Source organism: Muscardinus avellanarius, assembly GCF_963383645.1.
Source record: "Muscardinus avellanarius genome assembly, chromosome: 4".
Classification (NCBI taxonomy): domain Eukaryota; kingdom Metazoa; phylum Chordata; class Mammalia; order Rodentia; family Gliridae; genus Muscardinus; species Muscardinus avellanarius.
This window is the reverse complement of record NC_137789.1, coordinates 128,117,111-128,143,982: the sequence shown is the minus strand read 5'-3', so window position 1 is coordinate 128,143,982 and position 26,872 is coordinate 128,117,111. Positions and strand designations below refer to the sequence as shown.

Here is a 26,872-nt window from a genome sequence, read left to right as displayed (position 1 = left end):
GAACTGGCTAACCATTTGTAAAAAGATGAATCTAAACCCCTATATCTCACCCAACACAGGAATCAACTCAAGATGGATCAAAGACTTAGAAATTAGACCTGAGACGGTGAAGTTAGTAGAGGAGAACATAGGTTCAACACTACAACATATTGGCACAGGCAGTAACTTTCTCAACAAAACCTCCAAAGCTCAGGAAATTAAAGCAAGAATAAACAAGTGGGATAACATCAAACTAAAAAGTTTCTTCTCATCAAAGGAAACTATCAATAACCTAAAGAGGAAGCCTACAGAATGGGAAAGGATCTTTACCAGCCACCATTCTGATAGGGGGCTAATATCCAGAGTATACAAAGAGCTCAAAAGGCTCTACACTAGCAAAACAAACAACCCAATCAAGAAATGGGCAAATGAACTAAATAGACACTTCACAAAAGAAGAGATACAAAGGGCTAATAGATACATGAAAAGATGTTCTTCATCACTGGCCATCAGGGAGATGCAAATCAAAACTACACTGAGATTCCATCTAACCCCAGTCAGAGTAGCAAGCATAAAGAAATCAAACAACAACAAATGCTGGCGAGGATGTGGGGAAAGAGGAACTCTTTTACACTGTTGGTGGGAGTGCAAACTAGTTCAGCCACTATGGAGATCTGTGTGGAGATTCCTGAGAAAGTTGGGAATAGATCCACCATATGATCCAGCTATACCACTCCTAGGTATCTTACCAAAGGGGTTGAATTCAGAGAAATACAGCAACGTATGCATACCTATGTTCATAGCAGCACAATTTGTAATAGCCAAAATATGGAACCAACCCAGATCACCATCAACAGACGAATGGATAGCAAAACTGTGGGAAATACACACAATGGAATTCTATTCAGCCATAAAGAAGAACAAAATTACATCATTTGCAAGAAGATGGAAAGCCCTGGAGAACATCATGTTAAGTGAGATCAGCCAAGCACAGAAGGAGAAGATACACATGTTTCCTCTAATATGCCCAAACTAGAAAACACAAAGGATACCAGTAGGACCCCAGATATTAGAGGGGAAATACTAGCTAAGTTTTAATGGAAAGATAGGAGAGGAGAAAGACCGATCTGGATTAATGAGGGTCTACACCTGAACATGTGTAAAATTATGAATAAGACATGGTTAACCTGGACAACCATTGGTGGGGGGGAAAGGGGGAGGGGGGAGAGGGCACCAAATATAGTATAAATGTATACTACTTATGTTCAATAAAAAATTGTTAAAAATAAACAAATAAATAAATAAAATAAATAATAAAAATAAAAAAAAAGGACAGGGGGTGTAGCTCAGAGGTTGAATGCCCCTGGGTTCCATCCCCAGACCCTAAAGAAAAAATCATTCAGAGGAGAAATGGGTTTGAATTGTGACAATTTAAACATTTTACTGTTTGAAAGTGATAACCTGTTAATAACACCATAAGGTAAACATCAACACTTGGTGTCCCAGAGCATGGGAAATGGAGAACATATTGATGCAGTGAACCAGACAATTCTGAATGAAGTATGGTTGTCCTGCATCTTGAGAGATTAGGGTGAGATGAGAGAACAGGTCAGAGAAAGTATCTCTAGTGGTGGAAGTATATGGATGATGTCAACAGAGGAGATTCCAGATAACAGCACAGTAGTGGCCAGACAGTCTGTATTTCTTCAGACAGGAACAAAGCAGATCTGGTACAATGGTGGCACAGAAGCAAATCCATTGGCAACTGGGGTGATATCAAGATCCTTTGGGTCAACCAGAGATTTCAGTTTGAAGTTTTGTAAGATGCTGGTCAGGAATAAAAACAGTTCCATGCGGGCCAGGCCTTCTCCCATACACATTCGTTTTCCTGAAAATAATAACGAAAATCAAAGATTGTAATTATTCTTTGTGTGCAACTGTGAACATGGCAAGCAATGTGTGTCTACCTGGCACAGTGGAATGGACGGTAATTCTTTGGTGAATAATTGAATGGAAGAATGGATGGATGGATGAATCCAGATTTGCTACCTACCTTAAAGATTATCGTATTAAATATATGATCAAAACAATGTATTCATATTCAGGTTCATTCCAACACTTTACTAAGTATTCCAACACTGAAAATAATATTGGACATTTCAAGTTTTGGTAAGTATTTTTCCTGTAATGCATCTATTTTGCTTGTGCTACCTGTCCCCAGTCTGATGTTCATGAACTTTTATTCCATTATTCACACATGTCTCTCAACCTTTTCATGAATCAGTGACACACCCTGAAATTTCAAGTGTTGTATCACGGTATATCATCCTTTTCTTATACAACATCAAAACTCAGGTCAAATGTTGTTTCCACTTTCCACTCTGTGTTTATTTGCTTTTGTTTCTGTTGTGCTGAAATGTGAACTTGGAGGAGGTTGCCCTTGTAATCATGGTCATCTACAGTGCCAGATTCAAAAAGAAATCAAATACGCAGAATCTAGGAAGGAGGTTCCATGGCCAGACACTCACCACTCACATTTCATGTGTGAAGATCCAATATACAAAACATGTGTCCATGACTGGAGGAAAAACAGGGTGCTCTGTACTCATTCAGATTACTTTCCACATTCCCACTGTTTTCGTGACCCAATGGTTATTAAGTAGCATTACTGACATTCCTTACTGAAAGCAAATGTCCTGTCCATACGATAAACTACCCTCATACAATAGCCCTGACTTCTCTTCTTTACACTGTCTCTGCCCCATTTGAAGCAGCTTAAATGTCATTTATTCACTTAGAATGTTGAAAACTGTATTATGTGCTTCATAGTGGAATATGAGAGGGCACAAAGTTTGTACCTTCTGACACATAACTCCTCCAACCTCAGCAATCTGTGCTTTCCTTTCTCATAGCATTCATTCTACTGAATTCAAGTAAGTGTTTACTCAGCTGTCTAAGTGGGTGTGTTGGTTTTGGTGTCATTCTGTTTTTGCTGACTTGAATGTCCATAGCTCTGCCTGGATTGTGAGTAACCACATAATGGGCATTCCCTCATGCTGTGCAGTGAGTTTGCCTTTCTTATGGTGGGTGAAGAAAGTTCATATGAGTTTTGTCTTTAAAAAGAGATCTTTGTTAATGGAGGATCTACATCTGAATATGTGTAAAAGTATGAATGTAGCACGGTTAACTTGGACACTCATTGTTGGGAGGGAGGAAAGGGAAGTAGGAGGTGGGAGAGGGCACCAAACACAATCTGAATGTATGCCATTTTCAATATGATCCACATAAAAATAAAAAATAAATAAAAAGAGATCTTTGGCACCTTCATGATGCACCTAGATCAGGAATGCAAATTACCAATACCCTTGCTTTTAAAATTTGGAACAAATGGGTTAGCAAAGTAAAATGCCCTAATTCTAGCCCCAAACTGAAGATGAATCATGATCAGGAAAATTTCATGGGCGCTGGAAGTATCTTCTCATCATGTACAAAGGAAAAATCTACCAGTCCCAGGGGAGGCATCATGTAAGGTTAAAATTAACCCAAAGGGCATCCTGTTCTCTGTAGCACTTACAGAAATCATTTTCTCTTACCTGCTGAGAAAGGCATGAAGTAGTCACTCCTCTTAAAGTTGCCACTCTCATCTAGAAAGTGACCAGGGTCAAACTTTTCTGGGTTGGGGAATTCCTTGCTGTCATGAAGCACAGATGTCAAGGATGTTAGTACGGTTGTGCCCTGAAACAGACACAGATAAAGCAAGTCGTAGAGAAGTCATGGAGCTGCAAGATCCAATGGATGTCACTAGGTTCACTCTTCTTGTTTATAGAAGGAAAAACAAGTTTGAGGAAGCACAGTGACTTTTCTAGCCAGACAGGTCATGTAAACAAATAGGAATTAGTGAGGTCAGTGGCGGTGAATATGCTAAAGTGGCCTCCAATAGCATCCAAATTAATGAGTGCTTGGGCACTTCTTATCAGCATGCTTGGACACTAGTGCCTGTCATCACATGATACTCTATTTTATCTCCTCAGTTTTCACACATCTTATGGGGAATCATGGTTTGAAAGACTCTGCTTGAATGTGAAAAGGTCATAATCAACAATGCCATAGGTGGCATCCGTGATCCCAGCTCACCAGCATGGTTCAGTGGTACACACATGGCTCCAGGGCTGGTTTCTTGCCAAAATTGCATCTAGACCCTAATTTCTAGAAAACAGTTGCACAAAACCAGTCTGAGGAACATGCTGAATGACTGCTGGTCTGAACTCCTCATTATGGTAAAAAAAAAAAAAAAAAAAAAAAAAAAAAAAAACAAGGAGGGAGAATTGCTTCTGATTACTAAGACCAAAGTGACAATAAAACTGTATTGTATGTTCATTCCAGGACTGGACAACGAACTGCAAGCAGAATAGCTATAAAAATATTTGAAAATGTTGAGAAAATTTAAATATAAACCACATAATATTGTTGAATTAATGAGAGCTCCTGCAGTGTGCATGTAATTATCATTAAATAAGAATAATATCCTCATTTTTGGTCACACATACTAAAAGAAAGAGTTGTATTTAGATAGATAAGTATTATATTACTTATATAAACACTTTAATTTCACTTAGATTTAAAGACATTTATCCAGGTGTTGTTATGCAAGCCTGTAATCCCAGTACTTGGGAAGCTGAGACAGGAGGATTGCAGGTTCGAAGATAACCTCAGCAAAGAGTGAGATTCTCATCAACCTAGCAAGACTCTTTTTCAAAAATTAAAAAAAGTAGGGCTGTGGTGTAACTTGTAGATAGAAGGCTGCCAGATTCAATCAATAGTAACACACACACACACACACACACACACACGCACGCACGCACGCACACACACATTTAAAGAAAAATTTTCACCCTTATATTTATCATGTAAATAGCTTAAAATTTTGTTTTTCAAAAGATTTCAGTCAATGTTTTTAAACAAGTAATTTATGTAAATATTTCATGAAGATATACAATAAGAAATACTTTTGGTAAATATTACCTAAAGAATTGGAAATCATTGTAAAATATGAATGATCACTACTACTCTACACCATAATAAAGAGTTGTTGAAAAAAATCCTGATTTAAATGTAAGAAGTAAAGCAATAAACTTGTAGAAAATGGTATGGATAAACTTTGGGACCTGGAGATGAAAAAAATTTTCTCAGGGTACAAACATGCAATTTTCCTCACATCCTCCCAGAAAGCTTCACTGGACTGAACCTGCCTTTGACAAGCCTGCCATCTATTTTGGCATAGGTGGAGGCATGTTTATAAATACATAAATATTTTAAAAATTAATTAAGTAATTGGCATGTGAAATATCTACAAAATTTAAGTTTGAGTTTCAATAAACACTGAACATAGACATCCTCATTTTTTTTCTGGTTTCCGGTGACAGTTTCCAGACTTCAGTGGCCAAGTTACAAAGTGGCAATAGAATCCTTTTGGTCTGTAAAGTCTGAAACACTTACAATCTGGCCACATACAGAAAAAGGTTTTTTTTTTTTTTCTCATGTCATCATTATCTCCGACGTGACCAGTGGCTCTGCCATGAGATGAAATAAATCATTGGCCCTATTCCCAAGAGGGTAGAGGCAGCCACATGATGCCACTTGTTTCTATACCAGGTTGTTCCATGCAGGAGGGGAAGAATGGCTGATTCTAGATCTCTAGACTCCAAGAGATCAGCAGGAGCCCCCAAGCAGAGAGGTGAGTGTGTAGAAGCTCTGCAGATACAATGCTTCCCAACCACTGATGTGGTAGGTCAGAGAAATGGACAATCCCTCTCTGATTCCTTGATCTATGTATCCCATTTAGTTAGGTATAGTGAGACAGAAATTCACTAATGTTACCAACAGATCTCAAGACTAAAAAAGTGATATTCTTGACGTGTCTTTGGTGAAACAGTTATACTGATGTTCTAATCCTTATTCCTGATATTGTATCACCTGAACAAGCCCCATCGCCAAAGAGTAGTCAATTCCATCCTCACTGTGACATTATCAGTTACCTCCTTCCCATCTCATGATTTCCCCCCATGAAAATGGAACTTTATTATATCATTTTTAACTTACTGACATGTTCAGATTTCAAGTGGAATAGAGTTGCTTGTCCTGTAGCAGCCGAAACATTTGGATTAATGCAGAAGCTCTACATTAGACAGCATTCTAAAGCCACTAAGACAAAATTTTCCTAAGTATTGCAGAGATGGGAAAAGAGCAGAGCTAATTTGATCCTACATTCAGTTTTCAACTGTGTTTGCCTAATTCTGCATCAGGGCCAGAAGCATGACCTCATTCTTTGTGCCCTGGGAAGAGGGAACATAACTTTCTGTAAAGAGATAAATGTAGAGTCTGAAATAAATAAAGGATGCAATCATTGAAATGAAGGCATCAGTTCAAACTAGATTAGACCAAATGGAAAACAGAATCTTTCTCTTAGAAGATGATCACTCCAAAAAAGGAACGCATAGCCGGGCATGGTGGCGCATGCTTGTAATCCCCGCGCTTGGGAGGCAGAGACAGGAGGATTGCGCAGGTTCGAAGCCAGCCGTGCGAGCTGGCTTAGGAGACCCTGTTTCCAAATAAAAATGTAAAAATAGGTCTGGGAGTGTAGCCCGGAGGTAGAAGGGCTTCCAGGAGTCCCAGTACCCCCCCCACACACAAAATAGGAACACATAGTATAAAATTTAGTAAAAACAATTTGAAAGCATGAATTGGACATTGAAGAGATATAGGCCCATCTTAAAAGTGCTAACCTAAGAATAATAAGCATAGAAGAGATAATAGATAAATGTCATCTAAAATACCACATTTTAGCCAGGTGTGGTGGTGCACACTTGTAACACCAGCATTTGGGAGGCTGAGACCAGAGGATCATGGTTCGCGGACAGCCTCAGCTACTTAGTGAGGCCCTCTGCAACTCAGTGAGACCTGGTTTCAAAATAAAGCATAAAAAATAGGGCAGGGGTTGTAGCCCGGAGGTCGAATGCCCCTAGGTTCCATCCCCAGACCTGCAAAAAAATAAAAAATAAAAAATACCACATTTTTTCTTATATTATATATGCTACTACACCAAACATTTTGGAGCATCTCAAAGATACTACTAAGGGGACACTAGAAGGAAAGAAAGAAAAGCAGAGTTTATAAGGGGGCATTTCACACTTAATTTTATGAAGCAAGCATTATCTTGACACAAAGAAATCTGACAAGTTCAGGAAGAAAAATTTGGGACTGAAATTTCTGGGGAAGACAGTTTTTATGAACAATGTAACAAATCAAATTCAACTGCACATTTAATCTTATATGTATGTTTGTTGAGAAATGTTATAGTTGTAATAATGCTATGGGCTCATCTTCCTCTATTTCAACTAGGATTTGTTGAATAGGAAAATTAAAACAGCTTGGTGCAGCTTTAGCAAGTCTTTATTACAGAATTAATAGGAAAGAGAAAGAGAAGGGAAGAAAAAGTAGCATGCCTAGGGCACACTGGAGATCCTGAAAATGGAACTGTGTCCCTCTCTCTATCCCCAGCCTTTAAATAGATTTTGTACTGGTATGTTCTTATCAGTGTTACCAAGGCAATGGGCTAGTAACTTATTTCTTAGCTAATTTGTACCTATTTGTCTCCAAGCAGTACACTTACAAATTGCAAGGATCAATAATCTACTTGGCTTTTGCTTTTATCATATTAGGCAGTATTGTTGCTCATCAAATATGGGTGCGTTGAAGTAACACTGAGTTTGCATTTATGGGTCCCAAAGAATAGAAAAGAAACAGCGGTGCTGATTAGAGCCAGTGTGCTATCTTTATGCCTCTGAAATGCACCAGGCAGAGTCACTGTGATCTTAGGGTTTTCAATTGTCTCTACATATTTTTAGGTCTAAAGGCTTTACTATGGGTAAATGTTAGGACGAAGGCGAGAGAGAGAGAGAGAGAGAGAGAGAGAGAGAGAGAGAGAGAGAGAGAGAGAGAGAGAGAGAAGAAGAAGAAGAAGAAGAAGAAGAAGAAGAAGAAGAAGAAGAAGAAGAAAAGGAGGAGGAAGAGGAGGAGGAGGAGAAACACAGAGAGAGAGAGAGAGAGAGAGAGAGAGAGAGAGAGAGAGAGAGAGAGAGAGAGAGAGAGAGGCAGAGACTCTGCATTGTAACTGCTGCCACCCCTTCCTGCCTGAATACCTGCACAGCAACCAGGCTCTGACTGCTTTTTAAATTTTGGAAATTAATACCAGAAAAATAATACTGGCACAAGGAAAGCCAGCCAATATAGGCAATCATGCTAACTGATTTAGAGAATACATTTCTTGAAACTGTACACATATTCATGACCAGAATTTATATAAAGTTAAGAGAACGGGGCAGCCTTTCTTACTCTGATAAAGAATGTCTACCAAAACCAACTTAAAAATATCATATTTAACATTGAGATATTAAACGTTCATACCTTCCCACAGATAAGAAATGAAACAAGGATACTCATGACAACCAACTATGTTAAATGGTATCCTGGAATTTTAACCAGTGCTATGATGCCATAGAGAAATTCAGGACACAAGAATAAAGAAATAAATAATTAAAAAATATCACCCAGAGAGCAGGAAATGCACCTGACTTAAATACAGATATGTCATTGGTAATGAGTAGCGAATTTTGTCACGTTATTATGCATATGACCATCAGAATGATCAAATCAAATATATTCCATATAGCAGGCACTGAGAATGGCATGAAATCATAAAAAATATAACAATAGTGCAAAAGGTCACTATTCAGGAAAACCTTAAAAAATTAACAAGCCTTTCTACTGAACATTAAACATGGAAAAAAACAAGGCAGAGTCTGAAACAAATAGGGACAAAACCTTACCCATGAATTGAAAATGTCATGGGATCAAGAAATCAATCCTTTTACATTTTTTTTTACCATGTATTGTCACTATGATAAAAGTCCAAGAAACATGTTTAGAAATTGACAATCTGGAACTTCAGTATTGACCTGAAAATGTATATTGCAAGAATCACCAAGGCAATATTAAAGGCATAGTACAAATTTGAAAGACTGCACTGCCAGAAATTAGAACTTGTTACAAGGATTTATAGACCCAACTAGAAACAGTGCAAAGTGCATTAAGCAGCCAAATGTAAGATTTTTTTTAATGTCTCCCATCTTTTGTTAGTCGAGCTTCATGATGAGAACTTGGAAATATTGAGAAAACTGAGATGCAGCAGAGAAGAAAGCACCCACCTTGGGAATGAGGTAGTTTCTGAATTTTACATCACAAGTCACAGAATGGGGCAGGTTGGTGGGAATGAGATTAATGTATCTTTGGATCTCATGCAACACAGCATCTGTGTAGGGCATATAACTCCTGTCCTGCATGGAGGGGCTGCGGTGGCTGCCAATCACATGCTCAATTTCTTCCTTGATTTTGGCTGGTAAGGCACACATAAGAAATGATTGAATAAAAGGAAAGTGGTACATTTTTCCTAGCAATGTAATGATTCATGGAAAATGATGGTGTGTCAACAGCATTATAAGTATAAATTAAGTGCCCAGATGCACAATTAGACCTATAAGAAGACTTGTCATAAAACTGATACATACTACTTTTCTATAACCTGAAGTTCATATCAGCAAATGATCAGTCATTATCAGCATTCATTATGAAGAATAGAAATAAAACTTATTAAATATGTTACAAAGGAAAAAGAGTTTAAACAAGTCATATCATTACAGGCCAGGTAGGAAGCCAAAGAGAAACAAAACATTAAATTAATATAAAAATAATATGAAAATTATTTGAAATGAATGAAAAATATGTATGTGTTTTGTGTTTGTGTGAGAAATTTGCAGTGAAACTTTGTTTATACTTTCACATCCTCAAGGAGGCCCCTGAATATTCTTCAACTTCTGAAAATTTCTAATTTCATATTCATATTTTAAATACCAATTCTATTTCTTAGTTGTTTACTTTTGCTAGAAATTTATTGATTTTCTGGGATGTGAGAAGAGAATTTTCTTCTCTAAATTGATTCCACCTATAAATACATCTACATGCGTGCACATATGTGCATGGAAATACACACAAATACACATTTCCAGAAATGCCTTCTCTTTCTTCACTTAGTCTGTAGTTTTGGTTATAGCAAGCTTCATTATTTAAATGGTAACATAGAAATATTGTTCCTAGGAAAGAAAACTATGAAATAATTTTATTTGCATTTCTTTGATGAAAGTGGTCTGTTCATTTCATTTTGTAATTTTCCATTCTTGAGTTAGATTTATTTCCAAATCCTCAAGAAGATGTTGAAACTCCTAGGGCTAATTCTAGCACTGGGGACACCTCAGACTATGGACCACTTTCCTTTGGTTCTTGGCAACTGCCCCCACACCTGCACCAGCCAACTGGTACATTCTGAAGTGGGCTTTTTCCAGGACTGGTGCTCAGCAACCTCCATGACACTCAGCCTCCCCCATGGTATCTCTCCATCCCAGCATCCCTCACTTTCCTCTGACTGCGCTTTCTACAGTTGGATGCAGCACATTCTTCAGGAATTTTTTTGAGATAGGGAATAAAGAGGTAAAATTCATACCAAATATAAAAATCTGACACCATCCCATCTTTCTTTGAGTCTCTAGAAGTTTTTATGAATTTCTTTTTAATTCAGGTGATAGGTGCCTGAATGCATACTTATTTTGTATTTTGAGTGGATTTTTTATTTTATTCACTCTGCTGGAGAGTAGGAGAGAATGGTCTATTAAGATGGCACACATGGGGGGGAGTCTTTATCCATAGTTCTTTATGCTTTGAAGAATACATCTGGCTGTTGAATTTCATGATACAAGATGGGACAAAATATGAGTGTCAGTTTTCAAGGATTTAACTTTTTCAAACCTTCTTTAACTGCTCTAAGCCTCACTCTTTCTTAATATCTCTTCATTGGTGCACTGTAATTACACATCATACTGAGGTTAGAGTGATAGGAATATGCATGCACACGACACTTGATATAATTTCCTCCAGGTTGCATTCCACTTTCTCCCCTTCCCCATACATGTCGCCAAAATTGGTATTGATAATTTTGTGTACATAGCATTATTTAAGCTGTTACCTACACCTTCATCTTTCTGTCACCTCCGAAGTTCTCTCATTACAGGGCCTTACAGGCTCTGTTTCTCTGCAAAGCAAGCCTCTCTTCCCTGGGATTGAAAATCAGTCACCTAATGAAAGATGTGGAGGCAGCACTGGCAGGGAGAGCCGCCTTTTCAAACTTGTCTCTATATCCTTTAACACCTTTTAGTTCCAAGCAGAAATCCTCCTAGGAATGGTAGAGGCACAGCTTGCTTTTATTTTTTCGGTAAGTCTTCCTCTTACGACATTGAGGTTACACTGTCAACCTTCTCCACTTTTAGAGATCATCCTTGTTTTTGCCATTTTGTATTTCAGAAATTGGGTGAAGATTGTTGTTTGTTTACTGTTCTCTGCTCCTGCCTAAAATAACTAATTCTCATTGATAGTATGCTACTGTCATTTCACTAGAATCCAGAGAGATGGGATGGAAAGAAAATATGTTTCATATGCACTGTACCACTAAAACTCTAAAAAAGAAAAATTATGTGGTAATGTTGTTAAAGATAAATGAAATTACTGATTTCCTCTCAAAAAATAAATTTGTGAAGCAAAATCTTTATGGAAGCATATTTTGGACTACTAAAATTCCTTTTTGTATACCTCTGACCATGTGAAAATACCTGTATAATATATGTATAATATTTTTTTATTTTCAGAAAATGTGTCAGAATAGAATTGAAATCAGGCAGCATCACTATACTTAAGGATTTGCATTAATACTTAAATAGTTTCCTTTTTACTACCCAACAATTACAACTACCTGAATGAAGAATGGTATCTACAAAATGTATCTTCTATATACACAGATCATTTCAGAATAAAACTAGTATAACCCATGTCTATTTTTACTGTCTGAATTATCCATATATCACCTCCCACAAAATCCAGAACCCAGAGTTCATTGCTTCTCCTCAATTCTCTCAGTCATCTGCCCATTTCAGTTGATAACACAAAAGCTTCTCTAAGACAAATACACTAGTATCTCTTCCCATCATTTCTGAAATTAAGATACTCTTCATCTCTGGTCATACCTGTCACATGTGGGTGCTTTAAGAGGAGCAAGAGGCCATATCTCAGTGTTGTGCTCGTGGTCTCTGTCCCAGCGCCAAATAAATTAACTGCAGTGATGGCCAGGTTTTCATAAGTAAACTCCAACTCTTGATTGTCCTTTTCCTAAGAATAATTTTATTATATTAACTCATACATTATTTGCCAGCAAATGTAGGGAAAGTGAGTCCAAAATAACTCACAATATTATAAGATTTTATAGCATAGAAGTTAAGAGTACAGCATTGAAAGAAATGGCTGCAGATTTTGTAGAAGAGTTGACGTGAACTTCTTTTCCTACACACTCATTCCTTGATTTCCAAAAGAGCTCATTCTTGAGGCTCTTGGAAGATACACATACCATGCAAGACATTGTATCTTTCCAAAAAGATTAAACAGAAGATTTGCTGCTCTTTCTCTATTTTCTCCCCTTAATTGAATCATATATGTGAGAAAAGGACATAGGGTAGACATTATGTTGGAAAGTGAAGATTAATGATAAAAGTTAAGGCCTATACATCATTATGTGTATATGTATGCATGTATACATACACATGTATTTATACATGTATTTTCTTTTTTTCTTTTTTGGTGGTACTGGGGTTCCTGGAAGCCCTTCTACCTCCGGGCTACACTCCCAGACCTATTATATATTTTTTATTTATTTGGAAACAGGGTCTCTTAAGCCCGCGAGGCTGACTACGAACCTGTGCGATCCTCCTGTCTCTGCCTCCCAAGTGCGGGGATTACAAGCATGCACCACCATGCCCGGCTTATACATGTATTTTCTTATTTGCAAAGTAACACAGACTTAATAGAAACAATTAAATGAGAGACATAATATCATTTTTTTAGGTTCTTAACAAAATCAACATGGCAAATGATAAGGAAATGACTTTAAGAGATACTGAAATAAAAAAAGATTCACTAGGAAAAGAAACAAACAAAAAAATAAGGTAATATAAGAGTAAAAGAAAAGCCAGTCATGGTGGCACATGCTTGTAATCCCAGTACTTAGGATGCTGAGACAGGAAAGATTACAGGTTTACAGTTGTCCTCAGCTACTTAGTGAGGGTGTCCGCAACTTAGTGAGTCCCTATTTCAAAATAAAGAATTAAAAAATAGATGTGGGAGTGTAGCTCAGAGGTAGAATGCTCCTGGGTTCAATCCCCAGTAACACACAAAAATTATATATATATGGCATATATATTAATGTGATACAGTATATATGATATAATAATGTGTTCTCATATATATATATATATATATATATATTACTTAATTTCTTCAATAGAGTTAATCACTTGGAATGTAAAAGAATGAAAATTACCATTCAAAAATAATAAAATTATTTGAGAAGAAAACTATATGTAGTCTATTAGATACTCACATTATACCTCAAGACATATATATGTTGAAAGTAAAAGAACAGCCGGGCGTGGTGGCGCACGCTTGTAATCCCTGCGCTTGGGAGGCGGAGACAGGAGGATCGCACAGGTTCGAAGCCAGCTGTGCTGGCGTAAGAGACCCTGTTTCAAAAATATAAAATAGGTCTGGGAGTGTAGGCCGGAGGTAGAAGGGCTTCCAGGAACCCAAGTACCACCAAAAAAAAAAAAAAAAAAAAAAGAAAGTAAAAGTAAAAGAACAGAGAATAGTTTTCTATGCACAGAATAGACAACCATGGGATGTTATTGTAGTTTTTATTTTAAATGTCCCCCAAAAGCATATTTCTTGAAAGTGTGTTTTTATTATAGCAAACTTCAGAAGTGGGGCATGGCTGGAAGTGTCATATTTCTAGAGATGTGGCCTTTGAGGTTAGATAGAAGACATAAAAGAGACAGGTAGAAAGAGGACAGAGAAGGAAAAAGGGAGTGGGCTTTAAATCCAAAATATTCACGATCATTTTTACTTTAATACTGATATTCCCTCAGGCATGAATTCTTAAAAGGCCTAATAAGTTGTAGAATACATAAGTCCAGTTAATTATTACTTCTATGCTTATAAACTTAAAAGAATGTACTTTTAGACTAATCAAAAGAAGTTTAGAGGAAAATATTGTTAAAAGCCCAATGATATGGCTACAGTTCAAGTGGTGGTATCCATCAACTAGATAAAGTAAACAAAAGATTCTGAAGGCAACCAGTTCACCATCACCTACTCTGTGCTCCACAACCAACAGAATCAAGCTCATTAGGCTGAAACTATTCTCATACCTCTCATGCTCATTATTTGCAAAGTTTCCAAAAACTATGAAGAGCCAGACACCTCCAAAATGCACCTCACTCATCTTGTGATGGCCCACATTCCCCCTTTAGTGTGTATTCCTTGATTTTCTAAATAAAACCTTGTGTGTCTCTAGTCTTTGTTATGGAAATTATCTTTCAACTCGCATCTGTGCCACAGCAGTCTTGGGGACAGTATATGTCAGTGAGTCACCTCTTATCTTTCTTTCTACTTTCCATCACCATGATGTAAGTGATACAACCTTTCATGCACCCTGCTGCATCGGAGTTAGCTCTATGGACTAAAATTTCTGGAACTGTGAGCTCCAACATTACTTCTCTCTTCTCAGATGTTCTTGTCAGGTATTTTGGTCACGGTAGTAGGAAAGCAGACTAAAACAGAAATTGGTATCAGGCAAGTGAGATTACTGCTGTATCTAAGCCTGACCATGTGGCTTGAAAACATCTGGAACTGATTCATGAAAGGAAGTTGGAATATCCAGAATACCAATAGAGACTATGCTTAGGAAATTTCAGAGGGTGAAGAGGCAAAAGGGCAAAGAGAACTCTATAGGAGACTGGAGTAAAAGCCATATGTGTGGCATTCTGGAAAGAACTTATCAGTATTCTGCCTGTGTCCAAAACTGTGTGAGACTGAATTGAGAGCTAATGAACTGATTGACTTGCAGAGAAAATCTTGAGACAAATAGACATCCAGACTGTATTATGGACATTAATGTCGTGTGCAGTCAAGTACACTATGAATAGCAGAAGGAGAAAGCAAAGCAGAGGGACTTTAGAATTTCTCAATTTGGTCAGAAAGACATGTTTAAAATTAAGACACAGAAGGAAGGAGTTAAGGGGGGAGTGTTATAATTTGGACTTAAAATGTTCCCCAAGAGGTCATGTGTGAAAGCATGTTCCAGTGTAGCAAGTCTCAGAGCTGGAACATAACTGAAGGAGAAAGATCTCTGGGATGTGGTCTTAGGAACTGTATGTGTCCTCAGGCATCCTCCACTCTTCACTCTGTCTCTGTTTTTGGCCATCATAATGTGAGAACCACATGTATTTTGAGTCAATGAAATTCACTCTTTTTGGCAGTAATGAAATACATTATAGGTTATTGTGGATTATAGTTTTGAAACAAAACAAACAACAACAAAGAAAAGAACAAAGACAGTGAGAGAACTAACACTCCTTGGTTTGAAAATGTGACACAAGGCTATGGTAATGAAGACATCAAGATGTTGACTACAGATATAAGCACAGACCAATAGATTGATCATTGGAACAGACTTGACAGACTACACACAGCCCATAGATGTATAGTCAACTGAGTTTGAAAAAAAACATCAAGTAAAGTCAGTAACAAAGAGTAGTCTTTTGAAAATAATTAGACAGTGGCAACGTAGTTTATGCTTTCAAGTCCCTGATACACATCCATCTTTAACTCCATATTTGTGCAAATTCATTTTCAGTCACACTCAGTTTAGACTTCTCTCTTCTACCCTCCTAATCTTTCCCACCAAAAAATCTACCTACACTGTCCAGTCTACCTGGAATTCCTTCTATTGTCCATTACTAAAAATGTTTCAAGGTCAGTTTCAATCTAAGGAAGTCCTGCCTGGTTTAGTTTTTTTTTTTTATCCATCATGGAAGCCATGATGAACACCATCATTATACTATGCCATAATATTTTGTTTTCCAACTTGCTATACTTTGTTTACACTTTCACTGCCCTGTGCACTCTGCTTCTCTTCAGTCAGATTTTTTTTCTCTATGAGAAGGATCAATGTGTGCTCAGTATTTAACTATTTGATTTATTAATTAAGGATGGTTAGTGAAGATTACTGCAAACAATAGAAACTTAAAGTGCTTTTCAAGCATTACTGTTCTGACCATTTAAACATCTCTAGTAAATAAAGAATGATTCAGTACACTGTAGAAAATATTTGAGCAGTCACATAATTCAGCTGACGTTAACATTTTACCTGCCCCATTTTTATCAGGAAAAAATCAATGAAGTCCCGAGGATTGTTAACATCCAATGATTCTTGGTGTTCCTTTATTTTTTTCATAATATATTTTTCTATATATCTAATATTTTCAAATACTGTGTTATGACTTCCTGGGAGATAATCTATGACATCAGGGAAAGAGTTGTAGACCTACCAGAAAAAACAATAATTCATTAGGTCAAATAAATAATAAAGAGATGCATGCCATATAGCAATAATAATACAGCAATAATATAATGAAGAGATATATGCCATATAGGAAGCCCTAGTTAGAATATAGACATTATATTTCTAAATGAATAAAATATTGTGTCCACCTTGGTGTAGACATTTTTATTGCATATAATAACTGTCCATGTTGGTCGAAAGATTTGAGGGAGAACATTCTGATAAGAGGACAAAACTGATAATAATTTTTCAGATAAATGCATCATTTTATAGCATAAAATATTTTAAAATCAATTCACTAATTCTTACAGTCATTTATTTCTATTATCTTGAAATAAATGATGACATGAATTAATGTTCATATTTTGTAGATGACAGGAGAGGTTAAGGAAGCTTGGGTACCCTGGTTTAGAGAAAAAAGTTAGTTGTTGTAGTTTTTATTTTTATTGACCACCCTTGGACTTGTAATAAGTATTTTAGAAGTAAGAAGGCTTGAAGATTCCTTGAAATCCAGTTGAGCACCAGAGCAGTTAAGTGATTTCTCTAAGATAACACAATTTTTTTTTTTTTGCATTACTGGGGATGGAACTCAGGGGCACTCTACCTCTGAGATACACCCCCGGCCCTAATTTTATTCTTTATATTTTGAAACAGGGTCTCACTGAGTTGCAAAGGGCTTCACTAAACAATTGAGGCTGTCTGCAAACTGCAATCCTCCTGTCTTAGCCTCCCAAATGCTGGGATTAAAAGCATCAGCCACCATGCTCAGCTAACACAATTACTTTTTAGATAAATTTTAGGAGCCAGGCATAGTGAGGCTCTCAGCAACTTAGTGAGACCCTATTCCCAAATAAAGTATAAAATAGGTCTGGGAGTATATACTGGAGGTAGAAAAGCCCCTGGGTTCCAGCCCAAGTACCACAAAAAAAGAAGTAAAATTTAAAGCTTCCCAATTCAGCACAGGGATAAATTGTGATGATTTTTATGGTTTATATACCATAAAACCAATAATTTTGTAATTCCTTTTTTTCTTGTCTTTTTGCCATACTAGAGATTAAACTCATGGGCATTCTACCCCTGAGCTAAAGCATCAGCCCTATTTTTTATTCTTTATTTTGAAACAGGGTCTCACTTAGTTGTTAAGGGCCTCACTAAATAGCTGAAGCTGGCTATGAATCTGTGATCCTCCTGTCTCAGCATCCCAAATACTGGGATTAGAAGAGTGTATTACCATACCAGGCTCATTTTATAATTTCTAACGCAGTTACCTTGTCAACTAGAAGCCCAGATGAATCCCAAAGCATGCCTACCCCACTCAGTGATTCCTGCCCATTTTTTCCCCCAAAGTTCTTCCTCCTTGAAGAAAACATTTATTTTTAAATAAAGGTATTTCTGTGAAGAAATATGAATACAGTGAAGATGTGTGTAAATGTTGATAGGAGGACAGCCTTGTAGGTAATGGAAGCTTTCATAAAGGACCTGGATGTCCACTGAATTACACAGTCATCCTTTAGGCAGTCACTAAAGTACTCTATAGAACAGCCCTTTGGTATTTAGTGAGAAAACCACTGGACAGGGACCTGATAGGCTTGAAGGACAGCAATATAATTTTTTTGCACATTAGTTGTTCCAGGTAAAATCCAGGGTTATGACGTTTCACAATTGTTCACCCATGATGTTCTAGACAGGACCATCTGACAAACATTCACTTCACCACTTCATCCTTTAGAACTTTTATATGTGTCAGAGAGAAAAACATTTTTTTTTTCAGGGAGAAAGAATCTTGGTTTCACCTGTATCCACGGGGAGCTCAGTATTCTGACATTTTCATCTAATCTTTCCATAAGGCTAAGAAAATCCTTATCTTTATAATCAAAACGATTCTGGAAAACAATGGAGCTGATCACATTGGCAGGAGCACAGCCCAGAATAAACGTGGGATCACAGGGTGAGCCTAGAGAATTGGAAAATATTTCAAATACAAAATTTAAAGATACGCATACAAAAATTCTATTCTTAAGCAATTAAGGTACTTTAGAAAAATTTAGCTGAATATTAATTACAGATTCCTTTTACAGCAACATATTTAACACATAAAATCAGCATATAGATTTTACTTTGAACCTGAGTTGGCCACTATAGCCCAGCTAATTAAATAATAGAGTTTAATATCTCCAGTCACATCCATTCATCTTACACCATTTTAATCCCAGGAGTCTGCTAGTTTAGAAGGAAAAACACTTTTTTGTTGTTGTTGTTGAAACTTCATAATTAGTAGTCAGAAGAGACTGACATCTGTCTGTGATGCCTGTAGATGACAGAGCATTAAAAAGAAAAAGAATTGCAGTACCTGGGTACTAATTATACTGAATGAAGAGCTAAAAGAAGCATGTGCTCAACCAGAAGAGAGATTTTGGATAAGTTCATATATTTAAACAAATAAAAAAATAAAAGCCAAAAGAAGAGATTTTGGATAAGTTCATATATTTAAACAAATGTGAAAAGTAGATCATATCTACCTATATGAAAAGAAAACTATGAAGGGCTATAAGTATAACATAGATTTATTAGTTTAAATAAATGAAATGAAAACTTTTTGTTTCACATATAAACCCAAGGAAAGGCAAACAAAAACAGGGAAAATTACAAGAGGAGATTTTTCTCATTTCAATGTTTTAAAAAATAAATTTCCCAGTTTGGGAAGTAAATATCCATCACCGCCTATCTCCAAATATAGTTTATATAAACAAAGCTGATCTTTGTAGATGCTGGGGAGATTGTTCTATATAGTCACCAACAAAACGCTGTGCTTAATAATTTTATATCTGGCCACCATTTAGGTCAAGTCTATCATATTATTGAAAAAGAAATTAAATTACAGAAAAGGTTCCTTACCCAATGTGAAATCTGTAAAGTAAAACAGCTATAATCAAATGATCAATACACTTTATGTTTCAGAGTTCCCAAATTCACATCTATGGACCCATAATAAGGTTGATGGGAATAAGAAGTATGCTGAATAAATAGCAGATCATTTTAACAGTAGGGAACCTGTTGAATTAGCAGCTTGTGTACAACTTTCTTTTAAACATCATAGGGATTTAAGCTTTTAGAAAATTTATTTTAGCCAACGGTGTGAAAGTAACTTTCAAAATACTGAGAATTGTATGCATCCATGTTCTGTATCATGCACAGATAAGATCTGATTTCCAATCTCTTTTCACTTCATTTGTAGATTGAAATTTTAAAATGATGGCATTTGGAGTTTAGGATGTTAATTTAAGCACACTTTATGACAAATACTCATTGGTGACTACATTTGGCATCGAGGAGGAAATGATTACCCTAAATAACTAACCCAACATTCAGTAAGCATGAAAAGACAGGACAAGTTGAATTCAGGACCAGAATGCATTTAAGGAATACCAGATAATGGGTTATTGATAAGCATTAAATTTTAATTCAGGAAATTATTTAATAAATTTGTTTTGTGCACTTGGTAGATTTCCATTCTAGCATATGTTTACCCCAAAACTTATAAGTCCCAAATAATCCTCTAAACCCCAATTATTGGGTAAGAAGAAAAGTACTAATATTTTTTAAATAGTTCTATGTTTACAAAGAAATAATTGATGAGGATTCTTTTAAGATATAGCTAACCAATTAAAACTGAACATCACCCCATTATTAACCAGAACTGTACCCATGGGCCTGGAAGAAAGCCTGGGCCATGTCAGTGTCTTGGGCACACAAATACAGCCCAACTTAGGCTAAGCAGATGTCACCTGTTTTGGATTCCATGCAGTGTGTTGGGGTCATCTCCTCCATATTCCCTTACCAAGTGTTTTCTGGTGAAGTGACATGTAAGAGATGACCCACATTCATTTCAAGGGAGAACAAATTGCTCCTTAACTCAGAAAAGAGACACAATACCTACATTAACTACATTCATGGATTCTGACTTGAAAACAAAAGAAATAAGTTGGGGACAGAATAGAGTTAATAGAGGTGTACACCCACAGTGCAATCCAAGCCAAACCTGCTCACACAGGACAGACACAAAAACATTCCCTAACTCTGTACTTCCAACCTTCCCTTTTCTGCATGAGGTCACAGTCAAGTCTTAAACTTATTTAGTATTTTTTATTATTATTTTTGGTGGTACTGGGGTTCCTGGAAGCCCTTCTACCTCCAGGATACACTCCCAGGCCTATTTTATATTTTTATTTGGAAACAGGGTCTCTTAAGCCAGAATGGCTGGCTTTGAACCTGTGTGATCCTCCTGTCTCCGTCTCCCAAGCGCGGGGATTACAAGCGTGTGCCACCATGCCTGGCTGTCAAGTCGTAAACTTAAAGATGAGGTTATCCCTAGAATGCTTTGAAGGAGGTATATAGAGAAGAGAGCCGTCTGAGAAGGTCCATGATACAAAGAACCACCTACCATTGAGTTTTCTCAACTCCTCCACCAGACAGCGGGCTTCCTCTTGAATTCGGTCCTCGATAGTCCTCTTCCCCATCCCCAAATTCCGCAGGGTCATGAGGGAGAAGCGGCGCATCTCTTTCCATGTCTTTCCATTGCTGAAAACAATTCCTTCAGGAAAAGGGAACAGAAGTAGGAGGGAGGTCTCAGGCAAGGGAATGCTGATAGGTGGCACCACACAGATAGTCAAGCTCTGCCTGAGGAGCTCTTTAGATTTCTGTTTTCCATCCTCCTCTTCCCCATGACCACTGCTCAACACACACAGGACTCACATGCACATGCAGACATACCACTGCCTTTATTGACTTTATCAGCCACTGGCAAACTGCCTCTTCCAGCAAACTTCTCTCCATGGTCAACCAGTGCTTCCTTCACAGCTTCATATCCATGCAACACCACAGTGGGCTTCATGCCCAAATACAGAGTGAACACAGGGCCATAGACCTTGGAGAACTGGAAATGAAAAACAAAGTGAAAAATATTAGTAAAAGCTTGCATTTGATCTACAAATGTTATGTGATTCTGTACATTTTTTCTTTTTAATCTGCAATATGAAGTTTCTAAAATTTCTGAGTTTTGCTCGCAAATATGAGGATAATTCTGTCACAGTGGTGATCTATGATGTACCATACATGGGCCAGGCAGTTGATACATATGCTAGAGATAATAGTAACACCAAGGCATTTAGTGGATAGTTAGATCTGATTAATAAATAAAGAAAATGGAAGCTGGGCATGGTGGCACACGCTTGTAATCCCAGCATTCGGCGGGAGACTGAAACCGGTGGATCGTGGTTTGCGGACAGCCTCAGCTACTTAGTGAGGCCCTCCGCAACCTAGTGAGACCCTGTTTCAAAATAAAGAATAAATCTCAAAAAATTGTTATTCATTGAGATAAAAATGAGCAAAGGACAGCCTTAAATAAAAGTATTATTAAAAAACTAAAAAAAAAAATAAAGAAAGAATAAAAATAGGACAAGGGGTGTGGCTTGGAGGTCAATTGCCCCTGAGTTCCATCCCCAGGCCCACAAAAAAGAAAGAAAGAAAGAAAGAAAGAAAGAAAGAAAGAAAGAAAGAAAGAAAGAAAGAAAGAAAGAAAAGGAAGTTAGAAAGTTACAAACTTATTTTCAGTGTACCATGGTTAATAAACCAGGTACCCAAATGTACATAAATCTTTATTTTGTCATTTTCTGAATACTGAACAATTTATCAATCCCCATTGCCACCCACCCTCAGACTAATACCCAGCCCACTTTCACAGAGTTGCCAGTAGAGTTTCCTATGCAGATTCTGAGTGGTTTTCTCCAGTGGTAAATACTGAAAATCTTATTTTAACAGTGACCCCAGAGTATCCTATAATCATCCTAGTTTTATATTGCATTTATTACTAATACAAGGAAGAGAGCCCCATTTAAATAACAGCAGTACACACTGCATCTCCAGGAAGAACAATTTTTCCCACCTGCAGCATTCAAAGACAGATATTAGTGGATTGTTAGCTCTCATTAACAAGTAAAGAAAATGAAGTAAGGAAATCACAAATTTATCTGTAAGCTGCATTCTTCAGCTTTATGCAGAATCCAGAAGATTTCTATTACCACCCAATGTGCCCTGGATGATTAATTCTTTCCTTCCCTCTCTTATTGTGCTTCTCTGTCCATAGGCAAAATTGAAATAAAAATTATATACATTTATTCTGTAAAGTGTGACATTTATATTCATGTACATATTGGTTTTCTTCATGTGCATATTGGTTTGCTTCTGATGATGTCTCTTTGGGTATGAAATGTCTTCAGGACATGAATGTCAACCTAATTCCTAAAATTTGGAAAATTTTCTGCTATTATTTCATGGAATAGGTTTTCTCTGTTATTAACCTGTATATTTCCTCTTTACACAAAATTTAGAATCTTGAGTTTGGTTTTTTATGTTGATAAAAGAATTTTGTTATTCTGTTTATTGTTTCTTATTTTCTTTAATACTGTCTAATGGTCTAATCCACCCATCTTGCTTCAAGTCCTGATATTCTTTCTTCTGCCTCATCTTGTCTATTGGTGAGACTAGATTTCACCTGAGATTTCTTTTGAATTATTGAGTTCTGCATTTCTATCATTAGTGTTCTTTCTTCAGAATGTCTATCTCTTTATTGAGCTGATTTCTATAGCCTTCGTTTTCTTCCTTTCTTCATTCTACTGTATATTTGTATTTTTTAAGTCACTGATTCTTTTGACAATCAGATTTCTTAATTTATTGTATGGCATTTATTCTACTTTAATATCTATGGATTAGTTTTTGGATGGTTATGAATTATTAGAACTATATTATAGCTTTGTTTCTTTATTGAGATTGGCATTGCCATTGGAATGCCAATATTGTCTGCTTTTATGTGAGGGTGTGTTTAGTTCATATCTTTCCATTTATTATTATAAGCTAGGAATAAAGGTACATCCCAATTTCAAAACATCTACCCAACATTTTCAAAGTGAGATATTCCAAAATTCCCAACACTGCTTTTCTTTCCATTCCCAACCTAAGAATTAAATTTGTGAAAATAAATAATAAATGAAAGCAAAACAAAAGCAAAAGGAAAAAACAAAGAGGACTAATATTATTGCTTCCTGAGATTTTTTTATTTTATTATTTATTATTTTTATGTGGTTCATTTTTTAAATTGGTGCATTGTAATCATATATCACATTGAAATATAAGACTTGAGAGGATATACAAACACACATCATCCAATTAGCCCTCATCCAGCCCCTATCCATTCCCTCCCCCTCCCTCGATCCCATGCTTGTTTGGTGATTAACTTTGATATATTTGTTTATGTACCTTCTGCGTTTTAAAGAGGCTCCATCCTCCCCTATTCCATACCCTCTGATTGGTCACCTAAGTTGCTTCACTATAGGGCCCTTTCTATAGCTCGATCTCTTCCTGTTGCCCCTTTCCTCCTAGTTATTGCTGATTAGGGGAAGCATCTGGTTTTTATTTTCTGCGATATTTCTCTGTGCATGCCGCGTTGCAAGTACTGATCCTACTCTTGACGACCCCAGTAGTGGCCTGGCTACCCGGTGAACTGATCAGACCTCGCTGGCTCAAGCAGCGGCCTTGCCTCATGGGAGGCCCCGATTCTGGTCTCGCTGGCCCCGACACTGGACTAACCCCTCAGCTGGCTCCGATCCTGGCCTCAGTGGCCCCAGCACTGGCCTAGCCTCAAGGCCGGCTCCGATACCGGCCTCGGAGGCCTCAGTAGTGGCCTTGCCTCACGGAAGGCTCCGATGTCGGCCGCTGGCCCCGGCACCGGACTAACCCCTCAGCAGGCTCCGATCCCGGCCTCAAAGGCCCCAGCTCCAGCCTTGCCTCACGGCAGGCTCCGATCCCAGCCTCAATGGCCCAGACAGCGGCCTGACCCCTCGGCAGGCTCCAATCCCGGCCTCAGAGGCCTCAGTAGAGGCCTTGCCTCATGAAAGGCTCCAATGCTGGCTGCTGGCCCTGGCACCGGCCTAACCCCTTGGCAGGCTCCGATTCCGGCCTTGGAGGCCTCAGTAACGGCCTTGCCTCCTGTCAGGCTCTGATGCTGGCCGCTGGCCCCAGCACCGGCCTAACCCCTCGGCAGGCTCCGATCCCGGCCTCGGAGGCCTTGGAGGCCCCAGCACTGGCCTAGCCTCACAGCAGGCTCCGATCCCAGCCTCAGAGGCCTCAGTAGCGGCCTTGCCTCACGGAAGGCTCCAATGCTGGCCACTGGCCCCGGCACCGACCTAACCCCTTGGCAAGCTCCGATCCTGGCCTCGGAGGCCCCAGCACCAGCCTTGCCTCATGGCAGGCTCCAATGCTGGTCGCCGGCCCCGGCATCGGCCTAACCCCTCGGCAGGCTCTGATCCCAGCGTCAGAGGCCCCAGTCGCGGCCTTGCCTCACGGCAGGCTCCGATGCCAGCCATTGGCCCCGGCACCGGCCTAACCCCTCGGCAGGCTCTTATCCCGGCCTCGGAGGCCCCAGCACCGGTCTTGCCTCACAGCAGGCTTTGATCCTGGCCTCGCTGGCCCCGGCACCCGCCTAACCCCTCAGAAGGCTCCGATCCCAGCCTTGGAGCCTGGATCCTTTTTTTAATGCGACACATTTTTCAGGGAATTTGACTTTGGAATCTTCTAGGCAAGGGGATGGGACTTTGTGGATTTAACTGCAGTTCAGTTTGTTTTTTCTCAGCACTAGCCCAAACAAGCAAAACGAGTGAAGTTAGTCTATAGCCTGAGCTCTACCTCTTCTTGTCCTTGTATATGTAGTGCACAGTTCAACCCCTAAGCCTTATCCCTAGTGATATTATGTTCTTATTTTGACCCAGGGTTTTGCTTAGTTCCCATGGCTGGACTTGAAATTTTTCCTCTTGCCTCAGATTCCCCAATTGTTGGGGTAACTGGCATTCACCACTGCACTCAAATGGGACCCTTCTTTAATGGCTTCCCTTCAGGACACCATCTGAAGCTTCAGGGAAGTGAAGGGAACTTTTCCATGTCTGTTCACTGTGAAAGATACAAGTCTCCTCTCTGTTCAGACAGTAGTGGATTCTGCATTTCTAGAGACACCGTGATTCCCTCTTTCAACCCACTGAATGTTAACATTCTTTCTCAACAGGCACCTGCCTGTTAGGTACTAGTGCACTCTATTTCTTTTCTTCACTCAATATTAATGGAAAAGCTTTTAATAGTTCACCACTGAGAATCATGTGCACTATTAGATTGTCTTAAATGTCCACTACTGTGCTGAGGTGCATTTCCCCTGATTTTGATATTATTAATAACTTTCATCATGACAGATTATTGAATTTTGTCAACTTTTTCTGCATCTGTTGAATTAGTCATATATTTTCTGTCATTCTATTATAATGGACCTTAATTTATTGATTTATATGTATTGAATCACTGTCACATCTCTAGGATAAATCTCACTCTATGATAGTAGATGATCTTGTTAATGTGCTAGCGCATGGGAAGAAGGAAGTAAAATGAAATTCTCTTTCTAACATTCTAAGGAGTTATGCTTGAAGTTTTCATGCATAGTATTTCTTTAAGTTCTTCATTAACTTCTTAATATCCTAAAGCATTTCCATTCCTTGATAACTCTCCAATTATTGTTTTTCAGATGAAATATATGAAAGCTGGAATATCCTATTCCACCATCTTACTGGCAGCCTATCATATAGCTATTTTTCACATCAGACACAATTTGCTTCTATAGAAAACCAAAATAATTATGGTTAACATGAACAAAAGCTATAGTTTGTGCAGTATATTTCTCCTGAATAAAATCTTTAATTAGAAGAATAAAATCTTTAATTATTATTTAACATCAGGAAAAAACTACAGTAAATGTCTATAAACATTGAAAGGAAAAACTTTAGACCTTTGCAATTTTATTATTTTTATTATTATTAAAGACAACATAAATGTTTCTTTTCCTAAACACACTAATTCATCCTACTACTTCCAACAATGTCATAAAAAGTGGAAATAATAAAATCCATACATAGTATTTACTGTGTGGCAATTTTTTAAATAATTGGCTTAGTGAGCACATTTAATTAAATATTAAGGATTAATGAGTTCACATTTTGCACGTCACTGGAGAAGCATGAGCATACTTACATTGGTTAAGGATTTGCTGATGTTTTTGGTATCTATCTGCAGGACATTCCCAAGAATTGGGAGAGGAATGGGACCTGGAGGTAGTTTCCCCCTTCCGGAGCTCTGCTTCCAAAGTGAAAGAAGAAGGAGACAGGAAAAACTGATCACCAGGATCACGACCAGATCCAT

General features: G+C 37.9%; 1 protein-coding gene across 2 annotated transcripts; it reads right to left on the bottom strand.

Moving 5' to 3' along the window:
• Positions 1-1,685: 1,685 nt before the first annotated feature.
• On the bottom strand, positions 1,686-26,872 carry LOC308261987 (cytochrome P450 2C26-like; the record flags this gene model as incomplete). 2 transcript variants are annotated; one of them, XM_080694226.1, is made up of 9 exons in its annotated part: positions 1,686-1,867; positions 3,573-3,714; positions 9,243-9,430; positions 12,162-12,303; positions 16,391-16,567; positions 18,379-18,539; positions 21,027-21,176; positions 21,356-21,518; positions 26,705-26,872. In XM_080694226.1, 9 exons carry the CDS (start codon positions 26,870-26,872, stop codon positions 1,686-1,688), a joined length of 1,473 nt encoding a protein of 490 aa, XP_080550352.1. The 2 variants fall into 2 exon arrangements, with proteins under 2 accessions (XP_080550352.1, XP_080550353.1); XM_080694227.1 differs by lacking the exon at positions 16,391-16,567.